Source organism: Carassius gibelio, chromosome A8 (assembly GCF_023724105.1).
Source record: "Carassius gibelio isolate Cgi1373 ecotype wild population from Czech Republic chromosome A8, carGib1.2-hapl.c, whole genome shotgun sequence".
Classification (NCBI taxonomy): Eukaryota; Metazoa; Chordata; class Actinopteri; order Cypriniformes; family Cyprinidae; genus Carassius; species Carassius gibelio.
The window spans coordinates 23,889,001-23,912,653 of NC_068378.1; the positions used below are offsets into that span (position 1 = coordinate 23,889,001).

At 35.4% G+C, this 23,653-nt stretch overlaps 1 protein-coding gene across 2 annotated transcripts; it reads right to left on the reverse strand.

The window, feature by feature from the left end:
• Positions 1-209: 209 nt before the first annotated feature.
• LOC128018947 (ETS domain-containing protein Elk-1-like) lies at positions 210-23,152 on the reverse strand. 2 transcript variants are annotated; one of them, XR_008185022.1, is made up of 10 exons: positions 22,481-23,134; positions 11,902-12,110; positions 10,663-11,043; positions 10,338-10,493; positions 9,068-9,304; positions 8,814-8,943; positions 7,904-8,121; positions 6,621-6,722; positions 3,946-4,133; positions 210-3,440 (listed from the first exon to the last, which is right to left on the reverse strand). XR_008185022.1 is itself a non-coding variant. In XM_052604847.1 (9 exons), exons 1-9 carry the CDS (start codon positions 22,503-22,505, stop codon positions 4,035-4,037), a joined length of 1,557 nt encoding a protein of 518 aa, XP_052460807.1. In that variant the 5' UTR covers positions 22,506-23,152; the 3' UTR covers positions 210-4,034. The 2 variants fall into 2 exon arrangements, 1 of the variants encoding a protein (XP_052460807.1); XM_052604847.1 differs by having other exon boundaries at positions 210-4,133; positions 22,481-23,152.
• Between the last annotated feature and the right edge of the window lie 501 nt (positions 23,153-23,653).

The window sequence follows — 23,653 nt, forward strand, 5'->3', positions numbered from 1 at the left end:
ATGATAGAACTATGGAATGTAACAGAACAATAGATAGAATGATAGACGGATAGAACAAACGTCAGACAGAACAACAGAACGAACTATGGAATACACTGAAGACAGACAGAAGCATTCCATAGAATGAACAATACAATGTTACATGGAATGATAGGTAGACAGAACAATAAATAAAAGATAGACAAACAAAATGAATATATTAAACAATGTAAAGAACAAAATAGCCTTTTATTCACTTTCATATTAGTTCAGTCTTTTTTTTTCTTTAGAAAACAAGATTAATATCTATCACATACACAAACAAAGTAGCATGTGCAGATTAAAAATAGTTTAGTTTTTTCCAGTACATATAATATAGTATTCAGAAAAATAAAAACCTCTTCTTCCCTTTATCAAATAAACTCCCAGAGAGTGATTCTCATCTGGGAAAGGGAGCTCAGGCCACAGAGATCTGCTTCCCAACAGTCCAACAGGACCATGTATTCCTTCTTCACACAAGTAGTAGACTTTTTTTTATTTTTACACAAATATATGCTTAGCGCAAGATTTCCCAACACATTATAGAATACAGAATCATACAATACATTGACAGTTCCCACATAACATTTCAAAGAGGAAAAAAAAGTAAAAAGACTTCTTACAACATCTGAAATTCAGTAACTTGAAAAGCAAAACGAGGCAAATGTCTTAACAGTTTTGAGCCACGAAAGTATCAACTCCATTGTCTCCAGTTTGGTGTTTGGATTTGTGATTTCATAAGCAGGTAACAAGCATTAAACAGGTTTTCTCAATGAGAAATACTGATACGATTGACTGTCTTACAATGGAAACTTGTACATGGTACGAAATCTCTGCTGGTATTAGGAAATAATTTAGAGACTCCTCAACAAAAAGAAGAAAAATCGTCTCTGCCAACATCTCTACGGTCCAATCAATTATTCAATAAATGGTTTTTTTTTTTATGTAACGTGTGCCTTCATTTGCATAAAGGTTTCAGTGGCTAGAACATTTACACATTCTGGTTACCAACAATCATTTATCATTTTTATGCACAATTAAAACTTGCACAAATACAATTTATGCACAATTTTGGTTCTAGGACTAGGATGGAAATAAACATTTCTGGAGCTTTACTTGTTATAAGCACAATAAATATTACCGATTAATATTACTCCACATATTATTCTGGGATGACTTTAGAAAAAAAGAACGATGTTTTTAGAAGCTATTAATACCAAAATAGCACATACCCAGAAATCCAAATTCAAGGCCTATTTAATGGTATTTATGGTATTATGATACCCAAACAGTCTTTTTAGGTCCAGAGCCATGCAGCATTACTTTCATTATCTAAAAGGGGGCAGCAATATCATCAACATGACAAAAGCTCTTTAATATTACAATATTAGACATTGTCTGAATTCAGATAAGGATTTCTAAATCATTTCTGTATTTGTAAAAAATAAATAGTTTAAAAAAGATCATATGGCTCACTATTTCGGTCTTTAAAGCGTGTTAGTTTGTAAACAAGTTGTGTGGGGATAAATTAAGCCAGCATTATCTAGTAGTTCATTTCGGGGAACCGAGCACAGTATGCTGTCACTACTGTATATTGATCAGTGCTGATGTACAGTAAAAGTAACAGCAGCATCAGAGCAAGGGAAATAGGAGGAGTATAGCTCAAAGACATCAGCTGTTAAAACACATTCGCAGTGCATTACAGAGCATAGACGTTCAGAGGCACAAACAATCCCAGCGATCCAGACAAGCTTAGGAAAGTGACAAGACGGCTGAAAGCAGTACTGCAGACTTACCACACTGCATTAAAGATCAAGATCGGGAAAAGTATTACTCACAAATCACTAAATTCATCATCACAGTGAGTTATTCGATATTGCAGGCTTATTATTTTTTTTCCACCGCATGTAAAAACAACCACAAGTATAACTCACCAATGAAAATCCATATGTTTTGTGTGAATTTGATCATGGTTAAGCTGATATCAGTTCACTGAGTTTAGCACGTGGTAATGTGAGGGGGTGACTCTCAAAATGCACCCCGAACAGAACATTCTATGTGTCGACTTGTGGGCGTCCATGACATCATCGGTACATATAAAAGTGACACCAAGAGCTGTGGTGAACATTTACTGATCTTTGGGACTTTTCTCAAGTGCTTCATCTTAAAACAAACAGTCATTCACTCTTCGCATTTGTTCATGTAACAGATCAGCCATGAGGTGCACAAAATGCAGGAGAGAACACTCTCAGAGGTGACAAGCGTAAGCAATTGCAGCATGCTGCCAGCAAATCCACCCTAGTTCATTACAATCACGCAGATATCAAACCAGAAAACTCGTTAAAACAACAAAAAGCACAAACTTAAAGAGCCAAAATGTTCTAAAGTGAAAGACACTGACGATTAAATGTTCTGAAAACTGAAAATAAGGTGAGTTCAGCACTCTCAGGTCAAATTAAATGGTAGAAATGGCCATACAGAAAAGCCTGTAAGTGGTGGAGGCAGTTACTGAAACTTCAGTACAGCTTTCTGTAGAACATTATATATAACCACCATGATTTCCCCACAGGAAACTTCCGAGCTTCATACACAAACTACAAGTCATGCAAATAATCGTTGACTTTGTTTGACAGCTGCAACGTATTTGCGTGCCTGCTTTGACACGTCGAGCTGTTAACAGCTTTGAGGTAACAACCGTGAGTGTGATTTTATCACATCAGATGAACATAGAATAAGAGTCAGGCCATACAAAACTACTAATGATATCGAAAGCAGCTGAAGTTACATACTTCCTGTTCTGCCATAAATTACTTTATTTACAAGGATTAATGTGTTTTACACTTATAGCTGGCGAGTCAGATGTATCACTTATATACATTGTCAGAAGTGAGAGGGTTTTGGTTGCATGAAAGTTCTTATAGCCCTTTAATGCGGCAGAGTAAAAATAAAAAGATGAGAGCGAGAGAAAATGTAAAACATAAAGAAAAAAAGGATAGAGATGCTAAGATGGATTGTATATAAACAGCTGGTCTTTGGTCTCCTCTGGCGTTTTCTTTTAAAGAAAAAAAAAGCATGAAACTGCAAAGCTTCGCTGCGACACTTCTGAAACCTTCACCTGCATTGTCAGTGCTGCCAGAGAAAGGGCTCCTTGATAGAATGACTAAAAACAACAACAAAAACAGAAAAGCAAGAGTATAAAATTGAATCTTTCAAATCTCGGAATGGGTGCAACGTATATTTACAAGAAGAAAGTTCTGAAATAAAGGAATGATGCAATAGAAGAAAAAGATTGATACATTCCAGATCTTGATATCATTCAGAATCTCTTTGTATCTTTTCCTCCCTGGTTTCACCTCCTCAATCCTGGGAATGGCCGTTACATTCCTCTCCGATTTTCAATGCCACTTTAGCAAAATTGACTCCTTTGGCCAAGGAAAAACACAAAATGTTTAAATAACAGTGTTACTAAAAATCATGTATTTGTGTCTCTGTAGAAAGAAAATGAACTTGCACTTTAATCTGGCAGATTTCAAATGCATTCTTTCCATTTCCAAAAATATTGAAGTTTTTAAGAAAGCTATGCTCCATCTGTGAAGTAAATGGCATTTAATGCCTTGTTTCAATCAAATGATACATCGTCTGGTCCATAACTCAATGTTATTGTGAGAAATCAAAAATAAAACTGAGATCTCTGAATTTCACGTTCATAAGAGCATTCTGGTATATGCATCTCATGATGCACCAAGAAACATCAGAAATAAATAAATAACCATCCATAATGATCATTTAAAAGGCAAAGGAAAATAAAAAAAGACCAAATATTCTATGAAATGCCCCCATCAAGCCCAATATTGAGCAGCTCTGTCAACCAATCGTGAAAGCGAACTCCTCGAGTCATCACTGGAGCAGAAGCCCCGCCCAACTCACAGCAGAACTTGATACGGAGTGTCCCATCTCTCATTGGCTGGGGAGAGAGCCAATCACCATGGAAGGAGATAAGGGAATTAAATCGCAAGTTATGGTTTCTGTGGTCCAGGGGAGAGAACGACAGGTGTGGATAGGCCGTCCACGCTCAGTGCTGGGATCTGGATCTGATTGCTTCCATTGGTGGGGAACTGGAAGAATAACAGGATGATATTAATTAGAATTTAAGTTTGACTGTAAAAAGGTGTTTTTTTTAAAATGTATTGTATTCATGACATGCTATCCATCTCCACAGAACAGTGATATTTTAGTATTATTGCTATACTGTGATAGTTTTTTAATATTTTGAATGAAATTCTATGTCCAAGTTTTTGCAATTTTGTTGTTTGTCATTTTTTATTAGCGTTTTTCTTAATTATATAGTTTTTAAGATTTAGTTTTTAATTTATTTAGGTTTTATATATATATATATATATATATATATACTTTATATGAACGCACGTGCTGGATATTTAATACTAATAACAAGAGCGCATCTACTGACAAGATGCGTCTGAAAATCACATCACATTTTTTGCACAGCACTACTTGAATGTATCTGTTAGTGTCTCTCCCCTTACTGGACTGAGACTCAGAACTTTGTTGATTTGCAGACAGGAAATTCAGAACGTTGGTGATCTGCTATTGTCTATCTGGACAGAAATTCAGAACAAGGAGTGCCTTTTGGAAGGGTTCCCTTTCTGATGAAGAAGAGACTGCAATTTGTTTTTTCTCCATTTCTGTGCTGTGAATGGCGGTTTCCACCAGAACAAAAGACCATGCAGTGGCCCACCCTATTTTCCTTCTGTGGAACTTATTTGCATAGTCCAAACACAAAGTTAGAAAACTGTCACTCAAGTTTTACCAGTACATTTTTCACTTTCCAAACCACATCCAGAATACCTTAGGCAATGTTATGAACTCATTTTAATGAACGCAAGTCCAAACATGATTTGAAAAAGACTGATCTGTCATGTATGCATTAATTTACCCATTAACTCTTGAGTTTGTATAAGATGTTGCACAACACATCGCTGTCACTGAGAACACTTATTTCTCTGAATAAGTATAAGATTGGGGTGTTGTAGTTTGCAGCAGTTTAAGGTTTGAAAATATAGTTATGAATAAATGAAATGGAAATCTCAGCAAAAGTATCACTCACAAATTAATATTTTTGGTTGCAATTGCGACTGTTCTAGGCATAGTTTGGAGCCCTCTAAATTACAGTTTGTTTTAGTTAGTGATCATTATCCTGTTACAAGCAATCATTTTGAGCCCTTTTTGAGTATAAATGAATGCACACATTTGCAGTAATTCATTTACAATAGAACATTAAAGCTGTGTGAGGAACTGTTTTATTATGGATGGATGCGCTTTTATTGGACTTCTTTTGAACTGTTGAACAGAAACACCTTCCCATTGCTATTATAAAGCTTGGAAGAGCCAGGACAATGTTTTATATAACTCTGATTGGATTCGTCTGAAAGAATAAAGTCATATACACCAAGGATTCCTTGAGGGTGAGTAAATCGTGGACTAATTTTCAATTTTGGGTGAACTTTCCCTTTTTAGAGACCATTTTGCTATAATAAAAAAAAGAAATAAAAACTAGTCCAAAAATAAAAACTAGTCCAAGAAGAACATCCAAAACATACACTTATTTAGGGTTAGATTTAATGCACCTGTTCCTGTAAAGATAGCAACTTATAAACATTCCAAACCCTGCACTGCTGCTATTGGCCAGCAGAGGATGCTCACATGCTTTTCTGAGGAACAGTCCAACAAAACAAAAACGTTCTCAAAATTAAGCAGGAAAGATTTGATGTCCACTTAACAAATAAGCAAAAGAAAACACTGTACATTGTGAAATCACTGCAATGCAAAGCATGGAAATAAAAAATAAATAAAATAAAATGTGAACCAAGCATTAATTTTTTTATATAATGTGAGCAAAAGCTATATGATTAAAGACAGTTCAGTAATATGTAATAATTAAATTATTATTATTATTTACCTATAAATACTTACTCGATAATAATCATAAATTCATTATCTTAATTGTAGAGTACGGTTTTGTAGCAACAGAGTTAATCTGAAAGCACAATAACAGAATTCAAATGATATGTGTTCACAAGTGTAATAATAGCTGGCTAACTTATTTTAAAATGTGGCTCATCCATTCATAATTTGCCGAACCATTTTATCATCCAAAAAATACTCTATGTAATACACCAATTTCCTTTTCATGTCATGAAACCAAATAGTATTTCAGAATTTCAAAATTGTTAAAAGACTACCTGGTTAAATGCTGTAGCTCATTTAGTAAACTAGCTTTCTAATATTCCTGCCACTGTATAAGAATATTGTTGGTTCTGTGAAAAACGCTTATGTTTCCTCTATTTTACGTCTGTTTGAACAAAAGTGTCTGCTAAATGCATGAATGTAGATAAGATATATAGATTACCATGACAATCTGAAAAGTTGGGAAAAGGAGAAATATATGAAATGTATATGTTGTGAAGTATTTGATGGTTATGAATGGAGTGGACAGATAGTAGAATCTCATCCATGCAATGAGCTTAGGGAGTGTGAGGAGACAGATGGTGTGCTGCTGCCATGCTGTGGACAGGAAGTCTCACCTGGAAGGAGAGCTTGGCAGGGCTGCGTGGAGCGATTGGACTGAGCGTGCTCCAGAAGTGAATGGTTGATGGCAGCGGACTCGGTGTCAACAGCACTGGAGTCTGAGAGAGGGAGAGAGAGAGTTGAAGAGTTTGTTCGTGTCGGTGTGTGTGTGTGTATGTATGTATGAACCATTTTACACGGTCATTGTGTTGTCTCTTTTTTCTTGGTTATATGGTAATACAAGCATTTGTATCACTCTGGCTTTGTTAAAGGGGTCCTATTATGATTTTCAACTTTAGTTAGTCTGTAATGTTGCGGTTTGAGCATAAAAAAAGATCTGCAACGTTACAAAGCTCAAAGTCCATTTCAAAATGATACATTTTATTTAACACTTTTCAAAAACTACAACAATGACTCGTTTGGACTACAACGCATACAATTTCCCGGGATTTGTGATATCACATATATCGGCGAATGGGAGGAGACCTGGTTGAGTTGCACTAGACAAGGCAATGAGTGTTACCACTATGTCGGAGACACACTAGCTTTCCCAAGGCAGACAACTTAGAGTGGTTATTATCATCTGGTTTTAAACCATGCTCAAATTGACGCAATATTTACACTGAAGCTGCCAATTGCAACACACACTGGCCCAGATAACCAAATACAGCACATTAACTGGATTTAAGAAGGTGGGCCTTCATTTGATATAGGAACGATTCTAGCCGTTCTTACCAGACTGGGGAGAGAAGTGTTGTAGTAATGTAAAATAAAACAACCTACAAAACAACTCCCCAAAACAAAATCAAGACTTTGTAAAAGAGCATAATAGGACCCCTTTAAAAATCACATTGAGACTGTATGAATAAGAGCTTGGCACATGGAAAGCATCCATTCATAACACAAAAACACCATTGTTGCCTTAGACAAAAAAAACCAAAAAAAAAAAAAACCTTGATATTTCTGATAATTTAAGAGCTATAGGTCTAGCTCTTAAAAATGCCCAAGCATGACTCCACTGAAAGACTGAAAGATAATGCTGAAGCATTTCAGTCATTTAACAGTCATCTCTCTGTGCCTTCTATGTGGTAAAAGAGTATATTGTGTTGAAATCAGGGCTGTCAACTATTTTCTGAGGTGTTCATGTGGGTTTCATCTTAGTAATGTAATTGCAAGCAGCAATAACAAATAGTGATTCGTTAAATTTGTTAACAGAATTAAATGGATTTAAAAAGCAAAAATTAACAATTGAAAATTTAGCACGTTTTAAACAACCATAATACTGAACTGAATGACTCACCAGGGCGTGGGAGGTGATGACTGTAGGTGTTAAGGTGTTTGTGGCACTGCCAGAAGCCAGCAGGCTGTTCACCGCTGCATTGACCTTATCCAGTGAGAGTCCAGGGGGCAGCAGCGTAGACGAAGATGGCAGTTCCAGCACACGGGGCTTCTTTGATTTAGGAGGCTGTACTTCTTGCGTGCTTACTGGGAGGAAGGCTGATGCAGTATTGGTGTCCTCTAAAAACAGATTTGAATGAGCGGCTGAAATTGACGAGCACTGTGGGTTTTGTTGACCTATAACCATGTCAAATAATTGTAAAGGATTGCTTGGAGAGGCTTATTGCTTTTATAAAAAGGAATGATCAGCAATATGATAAAAGACATCATCATTTGATAATTAATTTATTATTATCACAATAAATAAATAATTATTCCGCCAAGTAATATACACTACTGTTCAAAAGTTTGGGGGTTGTTCATTTTTATTTTTATTTTTTTATTGTAGGTAAATTAATACTTTTATTCAGCAACTGATTTGATCAAATGTGACAGTAAAGACATCTCTAATGTTACAAATTATTTATATTTCAAATAAATGCTGTTCTTTTGAACTTTTGAATCCTGAATAAATTATATATACACACATTTCCACAAAATGTTCAATTGTTTAACTGTTCTCAACATTGACAATAATAAAATGTTTCTTGATCATTCTTACTGATCCCATACTTTTGAAAAGTATTGTAGTTAATTACCTTAACAGTAGGCTGTTTTTGGTTGCCAAGAAACTTGAGGTATTCAAATGGACCTTAATTGATGTCCCTTTTATAAATTGGACAAAAAATGCTAAGGAATGAGTTAAAGAACAATCAGCTGTTATGAACCTCACCAGCTCTTTAAAGCATTAACAACCTGAACTTTCAACTAACCGGGTAGCTCAGGCTTCTCTTTCACTTCCCCTTCTCCAACCGGCTGGGCCTCTGGCTCCACACAGGGTGACGGAGCATCTTCAGGGATAGGGGCATCTGTAACTCCAAGGACAGGCACTGTGGACACTGGCTGAGTACGGCAATAAATAAAATAAATAAAAAGCTAAATTACCTTTGCATTCAAGTACAGCCAAACATGGTCAAACATTAGGATGTTTTACACTGAATGATTTATAATTGACACGTCTGTTCACCTCAAGATCTGTTTTGTCATCCAATTGGACAATCTCCAGCAAGTCGTCTTCAGGCGGGAGACTGGACTCTTTGGACAGCCCGACTGGCGAAGGCTTTAAGACCACAAACACAGACTGAGAGGGGTTGACTACACATTCTCCATGAGCTAGAGGAATGAGCGAGGTCAGAGAGCTGGGATCAGACAGGTAGATCTGGGGTGGGTCACCCAAATTCTGGCTCTTCTGTGCTTGACTATTCTGTGGGATGGATTTAAAACAAAAATGTTATGCACAAAAGTCTTAATAATAACAGTATTTAACATGGATGTTGGATATTTGGATTGCAAGCTAATTAGCAGATCTTTAAGGTATTTTACAAGATTCTTGGTCAATAAGCTTTTATAAATCTGCCAAACAATTTCATGTAGACTAGAAGGCTACAATAAGCGCTTCAATGAGCAAATACTAATTTGTAACTCATTTATTTCCATATTGTGACAAGAAAAATGTTGCGCTTGATTTTATTCAGGGCTTGCTTGACTGTGATGCCATTTCTGACACATTTCATAGCAAAACTTGAATGACTGCCATCCAGTTTTAATTTCCATAATTTAAAAATATATATATATATATTAAGAAAATTATTAATTGATGACCTTTTTCTTTGACTAAGATGAGACATCATTAAACACTATGACTATCAATATGCAACATCGCTGAAAAAAAAAAAAGAGACTAAAAAGAAGTTACCAAAACCTAGCACACACAAGGCATCAGTGTCGGCTGTAGTACATCCAAACATGGATTTCGACTATATTGCATGCGATCGTGGTTGCTGAACAAATGCCCTTTTCTGGTCTCTGTGCCACAAATCTTTTTTGTAATTGCTTTAATAGAAAAACATAAATATTATTTGGAATTATTAGAGTTAATAATAGAATTTTCATTGTTTTAGTTTTTGAGAGAATCTTTTGAGTTTGACTAGTTTTCATTATGCATAGAAAAAAAATGATAATTGAATAAATCTAAATGAGATCAATTAAACCAAGTGTATGATTTGACATTCTCTGACAACAATCATGATCAGTAATCCCGGTTATAATTCTGACCAAAAAACTGTAATTATCAGTTTGCAGCATGACTAAAATATGACTGTTTTAAAACTAGACTAAAATTTCCAGACTTTTGGTCAACTACAAATTGACTAAACAAAAAACTGTTGACACAATCATTCATTGGTAAAAACATTTAAAGACTGAGTCTGGATGTGTGTTAAACAGCGAATCCATACCGTGGTTGCAGTTAAAGAACCAGAGGGTGTCTGTGGGCTGAGGGCGGGAGTAGCACATGGGGACGGGTGGGTAACTAGCACCTGCAGACTGCAGCTCTCCACAGCCGACTGGGGCTGAACAGTTTCCTGCTGTCCTTCTGTCTGACACATTCGCATCTGCAGCATACACACACAATCACTGTGAATCAAACACTAGACACACAAGGTTTGCCTCACAAGGTTTTGGAGGTTTAAACATTGATAACTGATGGATTATGTCATCTGAGAGGGCTATTACAGAACTAAAAGCATCAGCTCTAAAAAACAATTCCACAAAGAAGCTGACCTCATGGACTATGTGGTCCAGAGGGGCAGGTTTGGAGCTGCAGTCAATCAGGATGTCCTCTGTTTTGATGAATTTGGATGTGGTTTTGCAGGGTGTCTGCAGGGACTGGATAGTGAAAGTGGAGTAGAGACCAGACTTCATGTAGTCGTTGCGGGAGCTGCGTTGCACTGAATTAGGAGAGGAGAGCTGAACCTGCAGGCTCTTGGAGAGATTTGGATTGGTGGTGTTAGCACCTGTGTTAGATTTGGATAGCTCCAAATTCTCCCCTGTAGTGGCCCTCTGGGAATCCTCAGGCCCTTTCAGCCCATCAGCAGAGTTAAGATGCGGAAAGGTCACAAACTTGTAGACAAACTTCTGGCCGTTAACTTTCTTGATAATATTCTGTGGAAGTTATGAAAGCTTGAAGAAAAGTGCCTAAACAATAACATGCACTTGAAATTAAACATTAATTCAAGTTCCAATCTTACACGTTTTTCTAAGTTTTTCATAGTAGTTAGACAGTAAAAAATTATTCATATTTATGTGTAAATATTAGTGATGGACCAAAATATTTTCCAGGCTCATCAATTGGTTAAAATTTTTTGAGTAAATAATGTTTAATTTAACTTCATTTATTTTATCTAATTTAATATCAATAAATTGTATTAATGTATGTCAAATATATAGACTACTGCTCAAAACTTTGTGGTTGGTAAGATTTCTTCATGTTTTTTTAAAGAAGTCTCTTATCCTCATAAGTCTGCATATATTTGATTAAAACAGTAAAAACAGCGATATTGTGAAATATTGTTACAATTTAAAATAACTGTTTTCTATTTGAAATATATTTTTAAATGCAATTTTCAGCATCATTACTCCAGTCTTAATCACAGTTTCACATGAGCCTTTCAAAAATTATTCCAATATGATGCTTTGCTGCTCAAGACACAATTCTTATTATTTTCAATGTTTAAAAAAGCTGTGCTACTAAACATTTTTGTGGAAAACCATGATACATCTTTTTGGGATTATTTGGTGAATAGAAAGTTCAAAAGAACAGCATTTATCTAAAATAAAAATCTTTTGTAACATTGTAAATGCCAGTACGATCACTTTTGATCACTTTATTGCATTCTTGCAGAAATAACTGTAAGCTCTTTAGAAGAAAAAATCCAAACCCCAAATTTTTAAACCGTAATGTATATAGAAAATAAACTGATTGAGTCCATGATTCACATACATAGTTACTCCTGTACATACCTTGTCATAGTAGTAACGAAGTGCCCTGCTCAGTTTATCATAGTTCATGTTGGTTTTGTTCTTGCGCAGCCCCCAGAGTCTTGCCACCTCCTCGGCATCCAGCAGTTTGAACTCACCATGCCCAGATGTCCAGGAGATCAAATGCTTCTGACTCTTATCATCCAGCAGGTTTAGCAGGAACTGCCACAATGTAATGGACGGATCCATTGCTACAGGGGACAAAAAACAGACTGTGATAAATAGGCAGTATATATATATATATATATATATATATATATATATATATATATATATATATATATATATATGTATAACAAATGCAAAATATATTGGTTTCAGTACAAAAAGATTAATCTCTCACACAAAAAATATAAGAATTTATATTAAATGTCAAAAGCATTTAAATCAAGATATACATCATTAAATGCAAAATGTCTGGCTGTGCTTAATGGGTGCATTTGTGTACCCTTTAAGCACACCCTTGTTACCATTAAGCTCACATCATGTACAACCCTCTACACTGTGAGTAAATCACTGGCATATGCAACTAAATCTTCACTCTCTGCGACTAAATTATGTCTCACACACACACACAGAGAGAGAGAGAGAGACAGGGGCTTACGCGCTACATGTAAATGATACTCTTTGTTCTATTTTCCTGTCAAAATAAAGGCATTCATTTAGAATTCTTTAGCTTTTAAGAACTGACAGGTTTTCCTGTTGTAGGCGGAACTAATGCACAGATGGCAATCTCATTGGCTGGCGTTCAACTTTTATCGTCCCTGCATTGATTTCTGTAAATCAGACACACACAACTTGACTAATATTCATGAATCCAGCAGCTAATTAATCCTTAGTGCATTTTATATTGTTCTTATTAGTAGAATTATTGTTATTATTATCCTATCAGTATTTTTTTTTTTATATACAGAAACACTGAATGACCAAAAAAGCACTACCACCAGTCCAGTTAAAATGACTTGTATGCATTAAAACATGGTTATCAAGTTTTAGTTCTAATTACTAAAATTCTATCATTAAATAATACTTGATTATCATATTATAAATGTCAACTTATCTATATCTTAAATCTTAAAGCTGGACTACTCTACAATATTTTTTTTGCCCAATTCTACACTGATTTACAGCCAAAGGCCAGAGCCAGTCTGTTGACTTGAGCTGACATAATTAATAGAAAATCACATAGTGTGAGATGGTCACAGACAGATTTTTTTTTTTTTTTTAGCTTTAGACTTTGATTCTATCCAGTAGGACGAGATCAAACATGTTTGATATTTTCAGCCGATTTTAGAACACATTGTCATTTAATTAAATTTCACTTGTTTTCCAGCATCAAATGCACAAGTTTCTGGAGGAGTTTGTTGTGATCAGAACTACTTGTAGTATTGGTAGTGTATGATCCTTAGTCATTTAGTGTATGATGCCCAGTTTTACTTTCTGACTTGTAAATAGGATTGTGGATCACATCATACACTGGTGTTTTAAAAATCTGTTCAAATTTTAAAAGTCATGTATTTTATTCCAACCTTTAGTTACTTTTTTCCTGGACAGATACAGTTTCCTGATACAGTTTCTCCTTCATTGAATGGATGACATGCCTATTCCATCTTTGGGCATAAACTATAGTTCCGTCTAGATTTTTGTCATCTTAAATCCTAAATAAAAATTAACTTAAAGTGACTACCTCAGTTTATATTTAAAGTCTGTTTATATAGACATTCAATGTGGAAGAGCTTAATTAGAACACACTGTGCTTTATTGGAGCAGCAACAATTTTTATATATTTTATCATATATAATCTAGATGATGTATTAAGTTCATACATATTTTATTATGTACAACTATTATTAACAATATCTATGAAATCGTATCGATGCCAAACTGCAGCTGTATGATTTTCATAGTAGTGCATTCCCCCTTTAAGGCCTGTTCACACCAAGCACGATAACTATAAAGATAACAATAAAGATATAGTTCTAAAAATCTTTCTCAATATTAAAGAACAACAAAGTCCACACTACAACTATAACAATAAAGTCAAAGAAAAACAATATATTTGGAATCATTTTTAGAACCATTTTTTTTTCAGCTGATGAATGATAAAAACTTGATAGCCAATCGGAACCCATCCTGCTATAATGAGCTAGATAATTTAAAGCAGCAGACGCATTGAATGAAACACAACATCATTCACTTGTGTGGACACTAATATAGTTATCTTTATAGCTATTATTCTAGGTGTGAAAGGGGCTTTAAGCTCACCGTAAAATGGACCCTTTTCATATTTCCGGGTTTCTCAGCAGCGGAAGTCGTCATAGTTGGGTTAACTTGAAGAGCAGTGAATGGAAGAATACCACAAATATATTTTTTGCATTCCCATTTGCTCAAATAGCAAAAGAAAAACTCTACGATAGTGTTTTCGTGACTTTCAATAAAAGGAAATAAAAAGAGAGAGACTGATATCGGCAATCAGAAGAAAGAACAATGTCAAATTCCAGTTAATGTTTTTTTTGTAATTTGATGAAAAGGTGATATAATACAAAGAATATTGTTATAAATGTATATAATTTTTTAAAAATGCAAATATGAAGAACTTTCTTCGATTTACAATGCTGGGGACCATTAAACACGTCATCACAGTCTTGTGAAAAGGGTACATAATATGAAATCTTTAAAAATTACAGCACTGTAAAACCACCACAGACCAGCAATAAACTGTCAATTTATAATATTTGGATTTAAAAGTAAAAGTCAGTAATGCCTGTAAAGTAATATATTAGCAATAGCATAGCACACAATATTATAGAGCTAGTCAGCTAATTGTGTCCTGTAAGCATCTGTGCTGTTATAATATGCAAACGTTTAAAAATGAATCTCTTAACTTTACAGAAAGTAGTAAACCTTACCCAAAATAAAAGCTTAAACAACTAAAAAATGCACATTTAAGGGGCTCCTCTTTTGCTGAAAGTTTTCAGACAGCGTTCAAAATGGCCACGTAACTCATATCTCAGTGTGCAATGATCTGATTGACTTGAAATTACAGGAGGTTTATAGTAAGAAACGCATCGAATGGTTAAGACATCAAGTAGGATAATACATATTTGTTTCTTTTTATAATCTGAGCTCAAAAATCGAATTGTGCTTAATGGGTACGTGAGCTTAACAGGTACATTTACCACATCGGTTTTGATAAGGCCTGCTCGTAAAATATTGCACCATAAGGCAATAAGTGCAGTGAAAACAAGAGATATTGGCTTTACTAGTTGTTTCTAAATATATTGCATCAAATTCACATAGAACTCATTGCCATGAGACGTATGTACTGGTACTGGAGCCATGTTAGAAATCTTTTGGGGAATCCAACATTGACTGAAATCAAATTTACATCCTCAATACAGTAAATTAAATCATTTTGCTTCATGGCTGGATTGAGTAGAAGAGCATAAATGGAGAGCAGTGAAATCAAGGGAAAACTGGCAAGAATTAATGGTGCTACCGTCAGCAAAGGACGTGTATCACAAGTTCAGATAGAACATGTTGAGAATGTAAATTAACTCCATTACCACCCCCACCCCCCTCCAATTACGTAACTCATAAGCAACACCTCAGAAACTATCACCATGGTAAAAGAATTTAAGCAACAGTTTCTAAAGAATAAAAAAGATCCTGCCACACTTTAAGCACACTGAACCAAATAAATTGCAGTGAATTGCTGATGACAATGAAGGAAGCGGTTTGCATTTTAACCCAGCACATAAAATCTCATTAATTAATACCGTCATTAAAATGAGCTGTAAGTGATTGAATGAGTGCATTCATTAGCAGTAAAAGGTCTTTAATATTATTACATTATACATACTTTCTCATCAAACCAACATCTAACATTTATACCTTTCAGTTAGCATCTATAAATAAAGAACAATTCAGGGCATGCAAGTCTTTTGACCAATAACAGTGAAAAGAGAGTAACTCTCAGTTTTAATCATCCACAAAATATTACATTTTAGATTTGTCGGAAAAGATATCTTGTTATTTATAAGCAATCAATATGACTAGATGCATTAAAAATTAGGGATGAATCGACCCGATACTCAGGATCGGTATCGGCTCAGATACTGACATTTTCTACGGATGGGTTATCGGTCAGCCGAGACCGATCCAAATCCGATATTGTGCGTATACTATTATGTTTTTTTTGAGCCCCACAAAAGGTAAAAAAACATTATAAAGCACAAAAACATTCTGTGCGGATATTTCAAGTGTTCTGAAGCTGTTCCATAGTTCCATGTGAGGTATAGATTAGTATTGAAGTCATTAAATTCAAGTTCACATAAACTCTTCTCTCTGCTGCGACTGTATGGAAGCATATGGGTAGCATTATTCAATTTGGGATGTAATATGCAAAATGACAATGCAATATGTAAAATGGCAATGCATTTCTGTATTTACATTTAAATTTTCCAATACATTTGTGCAAGGTTTGGTGCAAAATGAAAATGAAAATTAAATTACATAATTTTCATTTGCCATTTACTACACCAGTTTTAATATGTAAAATGAATATTAATTTTAACGCTTTATAAGTTGCAAAATTAAAATGAAAATGTATTACAGAAATGATTAGATATGTCTAACATGTTAAAGCAAAAACTGTGGCAAAATGATCATTTAAATGCTATTTTTCTTAATTGCATTAACACTCACAGTCAAGACACTTACGATTGCATTTTCATTCGGTGTCCCGCAATGAATGTAGCAAAACTCAATGTGCACATTGAAAATGCATTCCGAGCCGATCACGTGTCCCCGCCCTCGCGCCACGTCAATCATTGTGTGAACAAGGCGGGGCTTGCAGAAGGTCAGAGACTCAAATCTCAAGAAGAGGATTCAATCAAGTGAGACAACATGGACAAGACAGTTGGTCCGTGTATGTTTTGATCATTTCGGTTTATGGCTTCAATATTTCATTCGCACTTGTGGGCGGAGCTGAAACGGTGCTTTCATCTGATTGGTCGAATCGGATCGGTTTTCATCTGACAGCCTTCAGCTCGGTCTTGTCATTCTTTCAGGCAGAATAAGAGTCAGTGCGAGTGAAGCACTGTAATGTCTGAAACCACCGCTCACTGTTAATTAGCATAATATTTGAATCAGATGTAGCTGGGCACATAATTCGTGCTGCTGAGACCTGCAAATTATTTATAGGTTGTAGTATTGTATGAATATTGTCCCACTGATAAAAACAGTGCAAATAGTTCTGTCCCTTTGGATAACAGTGAAGTGGAAATAAATATAGTTAAATTTATGAAATAAAATTAAATAGGATTTTTTTGGGGAGGTAAGTCTGGCCAGTTATACAAGCAACACGAGTCGGCCGAGTCTAAAGATATGAGCTGAATTGGGTGAAACATTAAAGTTCTAGTCTGTGTCAATTACTCTCATAATAAATAATAATAATAATGTTAACTGTATTTTTCGGTATAAGTTGCATCAGTCCAAAAATACGTCATGATGAGGAAAAAAACATATATAAGTCGCACTGGACTATATGTCACATTTATTCAAGACCAAGAGAAAACATTACCGTCTACAGCCGCGAGAGGGCGCTCTGTGGTAGGCTACAGGGGCACTGAGCAGCATAGAGCTAATTTTACTATTTTTATTTAGAAATGTAACTATATTCATTTTTACAATTATTTATTAATGTCACACACACGCAAACACACACACACACATACCTAGTGCCTTATGACTTAAAAGATGAGAGTGGTAAATGTTACAGACATGGAACTGTTCAGTCTATTATTGATTTTAATTTCCACTTCACTGTTATCCAAAGGGACAGAACTATTTGCACTGTATTTATCAGTGGGACAATATTCGTACAATACTACAACCTAGAAATAATTTGCAGGTCTCAGCAGCACGAATTATGTGCCCAGCTACATCTGATTCAAATATTATGCTAATTAACAGTGAGCGGTGGTTTCAGACATTACAGTGCTTCACTCGCACTGACTCTTATTCTGCCTGAAAGAATGACAAGACCGAGCTGAAGGCTGTCAGATGAAAACCGATCCGATTCGATCAATCAGATGAAAGCACCGTTTCAGCTCCGCCCACAAGTGCGAATGAAATATTGAAGCCATAAACCGAAATGATCAAAACATACACGGACCAACTGTCTTGTCCATGTTGTCTCACTTGATTGAATCCTCTTCTTGAGACTTGAGTCTCTGACCTTCTGCAAGCCCCGCCTTGTTCACACAATGATTGACGTGGCGCGAGGGCGGGGACACGTGATCGGCTCGGAATGCATTTTCAATGTGCACATTGAGTTTTGCTACATTCATTGCGGGACACCGAATGAAAATGCAATCGTAAGTGTCTTGACTGTGAGTGTTAATGCAATTAAGAAAAATAGCATTTAAATGATCATTTTGCCACAGTTTTTGCTTTAACATGTTAGACATATCTAATCATTTCTGTAATACATTTTCATTTTAATTTTGCAACTTATAAAGCGTTAAAATTAATATTCATTTTACATATTAAAACTGGTGTAGTAAATGGCAAATGAAAATTATGTAATTTAATTTTCATTTTGCACCAAACCTTGCACAAATGTATTGGAAAATTTAAATGTAAATACAGAAATGCATTGCCATTTTACATATTGCATTGTCATTTTGCATATTACATCCCAAATTGAATAATGCTACCCATATGCTTCCATACGGCTGTCTGTCATCCTCCATTCAGCAATCAGACTACGTGTCGCATTCGGTTACTACAGTCAAAACAGTGAAACTCTCTTTAAGAGCGCACAGTAACTGAGATTTAAAACTATTCAAAGAAAAGTCTCAATAAACTAACGCACAGATTGAATACACTACGTATCAATATCTCTTCCCTTTGCACTAGTGATGTCTGGTTCATGAACGAATCATTCGATTTAACCAGATCTTCTTAGTGAACCGGTTGAACCAGTTTACAAAATCAGACTGAATCATTTGAACTGGTTCGCGTCTCCAGTAATCATGAATCCACAAATTACTAAAGTTATTCACTTTTTTTTTTACATGGCTGACACACTCTCAGAATCTAAATTAACCAATATCCTGGAGTAATTCATTTACTCAAACAGTACACTGACTGAAATGCTGTGAAGAGAAAACTGAAGATGAACACAAACAGAGCAGCTTGTGTGTTGTGCTAACTTCTCTATGCGGACGCGGAGGGCTGCACAGCCTGTACACTGTGACTCCTTGTTTTTTTAAGCTTATTATAAGCTCTGGTGCCTTTAGTTTTATAATAATTCTCTGCGCAATCAAAGATTATTAATAGTCTTTCTTGTTCTGCCCTATCTATCAAATGTAGCTGCCTTTATTACTGTGCTATACATTTAAAATTAAACGTCTTTTACATTTCTATATAGATATACTTTTCATGAATGCATTTTCAACAATACAAAGAGCAATGTGTACATTCTACCAGATTTCAGACTTATTCGTAAATAAAATATTTCACTAGATTTTATAAAACTATAGTGCACCCTTGATTTTCTAGAATCTAGAGTATCTTTTGCTGCTGAATTATCCACTAAGCTAGTTTATAATAGTATTTTTGTCATAGATTTTTTCAGTTGCTATTTTTCATAAATATTTAGTTGTTTATATGTAGTAAATTATGTTTAACACACAAAAGAGGGGTGTTTAGGTCAAAACAGAGAAGTATAAAAATTCTACATTTATTTAAAAAAAAAAAAACACTGCGCTGTTATTGGATTGGATCGTTATCGGCAGATACTCCGAATTTTCAGTATCAGATCAGTTCTGAAAAAATGGTATCATTGTATCCCTGTCACAAAATGCATTAAACCAATTTAGAAATGTGCCTGGTAATAAACATATAATGAAACATACCAAAATTACTTGTGCAACCGCAACTACACTGTAAAAAGAACACATTTTCTATAGATGAACAATAATATCAGGTCTGTACCCGTTATGTCAAGAAGATCAATAACTGTTTTTCTGAATGATATTGATCAACATTAGATATTTTAGATTTCAGATTCCTTTAAAAAGCTGAACTTAAAAAACAGTATTAGATTACAAAAAAAAATATTTTAAAGCCTTTATACATGTCCTAACTCGATTATAGCAACTTCTTATGTCCAAAATTCAATGTTCAACTCGATGTTTAATAGTTATCTATATTTTATACTGCAAATTACAATGTTGTGATGTCTAAATTCACAAACATCACAACATTGAGTGGTTTTAGTTTTGAAGTACAGAGTTTTATTTAAACAGTGGATTAGAAAATACTATAGATTTTCCATAACAGACAGAACTTTATTATAGGTCTTTCCCTTAATAAACAACCATTGAGAAACAAAGTCAGCTGTTTGGAAGAGTAAGTAACATCTCCTCTGTAATGCAGCAGTATATTATAAATAATGTTTTATTATTATTATTATTATTATTATTAATAAGTGTTTCAAAGGCAGCCATACAGCAAAATCTACTGAACTGTTCAGGCCAATAAAACAAACAGCCTCTGATTTCCCCAACAGCACAATAACACATCAAAGCATTCAAAAATAACACTCTTCTGTAGGGCTGTGCAAAAAATCGAATGCGATTTTCATGCAACTTTCCTCAGTAAAGACGCTCCTGTAATTAGCAGTATATATCCAGCATATGTGTTCAAATCAGGGTTGCCAGTTTTTCACAACAAATCCTGCCCAGTTGCTTCTCAAAACTAGTCCAAAACTAGCCCAATCGCGCTTCCAGAAGGTTCCCCGATAAAAAAAAAAATTCTTCCCGGGGTTAAATATACTTTTTTAAGCATGGTAGCATTGGTAAAATTCGCATTTTAGGGGCTAAATATCACGTTATTTGTATTGGGGGCGCTTTGACCCGCGGACATGAAAAACAACCACAAACTTGGCAACACCGTTTGGCATTTACCATAACGAGCCGTAATTCACTGACAATCTACACAAAATCGATGTTAAAATCGCAGGCGATTCTTTGTCGATTTTGAAAACGATTTTGTGTTAGTTGTCGGTAGACTACGGCTCTGTGTAGTAACTGCCGCGTCACCTGAACCAGTGTTGCCAAGTCTGTGGTTGTTTTTCATGTCCGCGGTTTGAAGCAACCCCAATACCAACAACGTGATATTTAGCGCCTAAAATGCGAATTTTACCAAGGCAACCCTGCTAAAAAAAAATATATTTTAACCCCGGGAAGCAATTTTTAAAGGGGAACCTCCCGGAAGCGCGATTGGGCTAGTTTTGGACCAGTTTTAAGAAGCAACTGGGCAGGATTTGTTGTGTAAACCAGGCAACCCTTATCTGAACGCACGTGCTGGGGATATACTTCTAATTACAGGAGCTTTTTTACTGATGAGATGTGCATGAAAATCGCATTCGATATTTTTGCACAGCCCTATTCTTCTGTGACATTTTTGTGGTATTTTTTCCAACAACAACAAAAAAGTCATCAGAATATACTGATTAAAATAACCAAAGGGTTATAGTATTAAGATAAAAATTATTCCCTATAATTTTCCTTGCAGTGTTATATTCTAGCTGAAGAGCTCCAGTATGATTAATCAACGGACTAACACTGCACAGCTTGCCTTGGTCTAATGCCTCATAAATCAGCCTGTACATCTGAGAAAAGCAAACATAGACCGGCACTGAACAACACATATCTGTTTTCCCCATTCAGACCTTATTGCCTTAAGAGTGTTCGGGGACCTCAATGCTCAATAGTTAATTATCTTGAGTTCTCAGACTGCATGATGACTTATAGCCAATGAATGAATTGCCATCCCGAAGGAAGAGAGAGTCAGACAGGACTGTTATGTGAGAAGAATGAATCCAGTGCTAAATTACAAAACAAATCCCTAATAAACACATACAGTTGTATTAAGCGGAGCTCAGGACAGTTCCCGATGGGTCATCAAGGTGTCCACCCAGTTTTTCTGGGTTTACATGAGGTCTGCTGGTTAATATAATTTGTCATTGGTTTCTTATCCACAAACAATGTAAAGAAATGCTGACATATGCATTGCACAATCATGTTCAATTCAAACTCCTTGTGCATTTGAATAAAACATTTGTTTGATAGTAATTATAAAGGGGTTGTACATTATACAAAAAAGAGTGAATAATAAAAATAGTTATAGTAATAACTAAATTATAATTGAATAATTTATTATGTTTAATTTATAAACCGCCTTTTTAAATACAAGAACAAACATCCACCCCGCAAACTAGCTTGTTTGACAGCCCTGACACTCAAAATCTAAATATTTAGTGCACAATAAAACAATCAAATGCTTTTCTGTTAAAATTATTTTCGTTGAATTGTTGATTAGTTCAGAAATAACCAAGAGGCAAACAAGTCTGCCAAACATTCTATTTGATTCAGTAACAGCAGTATGTGGACACACTGCCAGACATTTGACTTGCAAAACATTTACTCAAACACAGCTGAAGTGCAGAAGGCTTCATACAGGTTGTGTTAAGTGGAATAAAACTTACCGCTGATCAGCGGGTTCGACTCCATCTCTGCCAAATAAATGCGTTTATGGGCCGTTTTATTCTTTGGAGATTAATTCACGTCCATAACTGTGCTTGCAGGGTGTCAAAAGTCGGTGGTTTAATTGCGTTGGGTTGTTATGTAACACATGCACCTCTCCCTCCATGTTAGTTGACATTAGCAGCTAAGTCGCTAGCTCGCGTTAGCTGCGCTTGTCAGACGGACTGAAGACTTCTTCAAACGACAAAATACTCCAGTAAAACGACCAGGGTCGTGATTAAAAGGTGGAATGGCACGTCCTGTCTTTAAAATAATAAGGTAACAGTAAGGTGGGATTAATTCCAGTGTGGTGGGCGGTGAGGGAGGGCAAATAAACCGAGAACCCTGATCAAGTAGCCGTTGGTCCGCGAAGCGCGCGAGCTTCCCCCCTACAGCGGTGTCCAAGCAACGGACTAAAAGTCCGCGGTTGCACTGTTAGTTTAAAGAGCTCAAACAGCTGGGAGGGAAAAGACAGAGCGCTCCCCTCTTATTTTTTAATTTACAACAACAGCCTTCTTGGCTTTCCCTCTGTTTGCTTCCTGTTTCCACGAACGCCTCGACTACTTGTTTCTTTGTTTTGTTTTTTTCACATCTTTGGTCCGCGAGTCCCCTGTGCGGGCCGTGACGTCACCGCACAAGCATCACGTGGGTCGGGCCGTAGCGCTAAATTAATGAACTTGGACAAACTTTTGTTACGTTGCTGCAATGCGCTGAAATGCTGTTTGCACTCATCAAACACAATGCATGGGGTGAAACTATGGAAAACTATGTAATAAATAATTAGATAAATCTCCAAATAATCAAAATAAATAAAAATGATTAAAAACTAAATACTGTCCAATAGTAAGCATAAAAATATAATAATGCAATATATACTTTTTTAAATATTTAAAGTACAAATTGGGTCTTTCTACAGAAAATAGCTGTATTAAAATTTTAGAATTGGGGTGCCTCACATGAAGATGTTCATATTTGGGGGTCTGTGACATCATACAATATTAATTAATTATTACAGTGTATAATCAAAATAATGTCAGCCATGCATATTGCATAGAATAATACAGGAAGCATAAACGATCCATTATTTGATGCATTGGAAAGTTCCATCTAAATCCTGAATTATACTGTATATCATT

Excerpts from the sequence above, each read along its gene's own strand:
- LOC128018947 (XM_052604847.1), bottom strand. The coding sequence starts at position 22,505 with ATGGAGTCGAACCCGCTGATCAGCG. Across the intron at positions 10,494-10,662 it reads TGGACCACATAGTCCATGAG|ATGCGAATGTGTCAGACAGA; the intron begins GTCAGCTTCTTT and ends TGTATGCTGCAG. Across the intron at positions 6,723-7,903 it reads TCATCACCTCCCACGCCCTG|ACTCCAGTGCTGTTGACACC; the intron begins GTGAGTCATTCA and ends TCCCTCTCTCAG.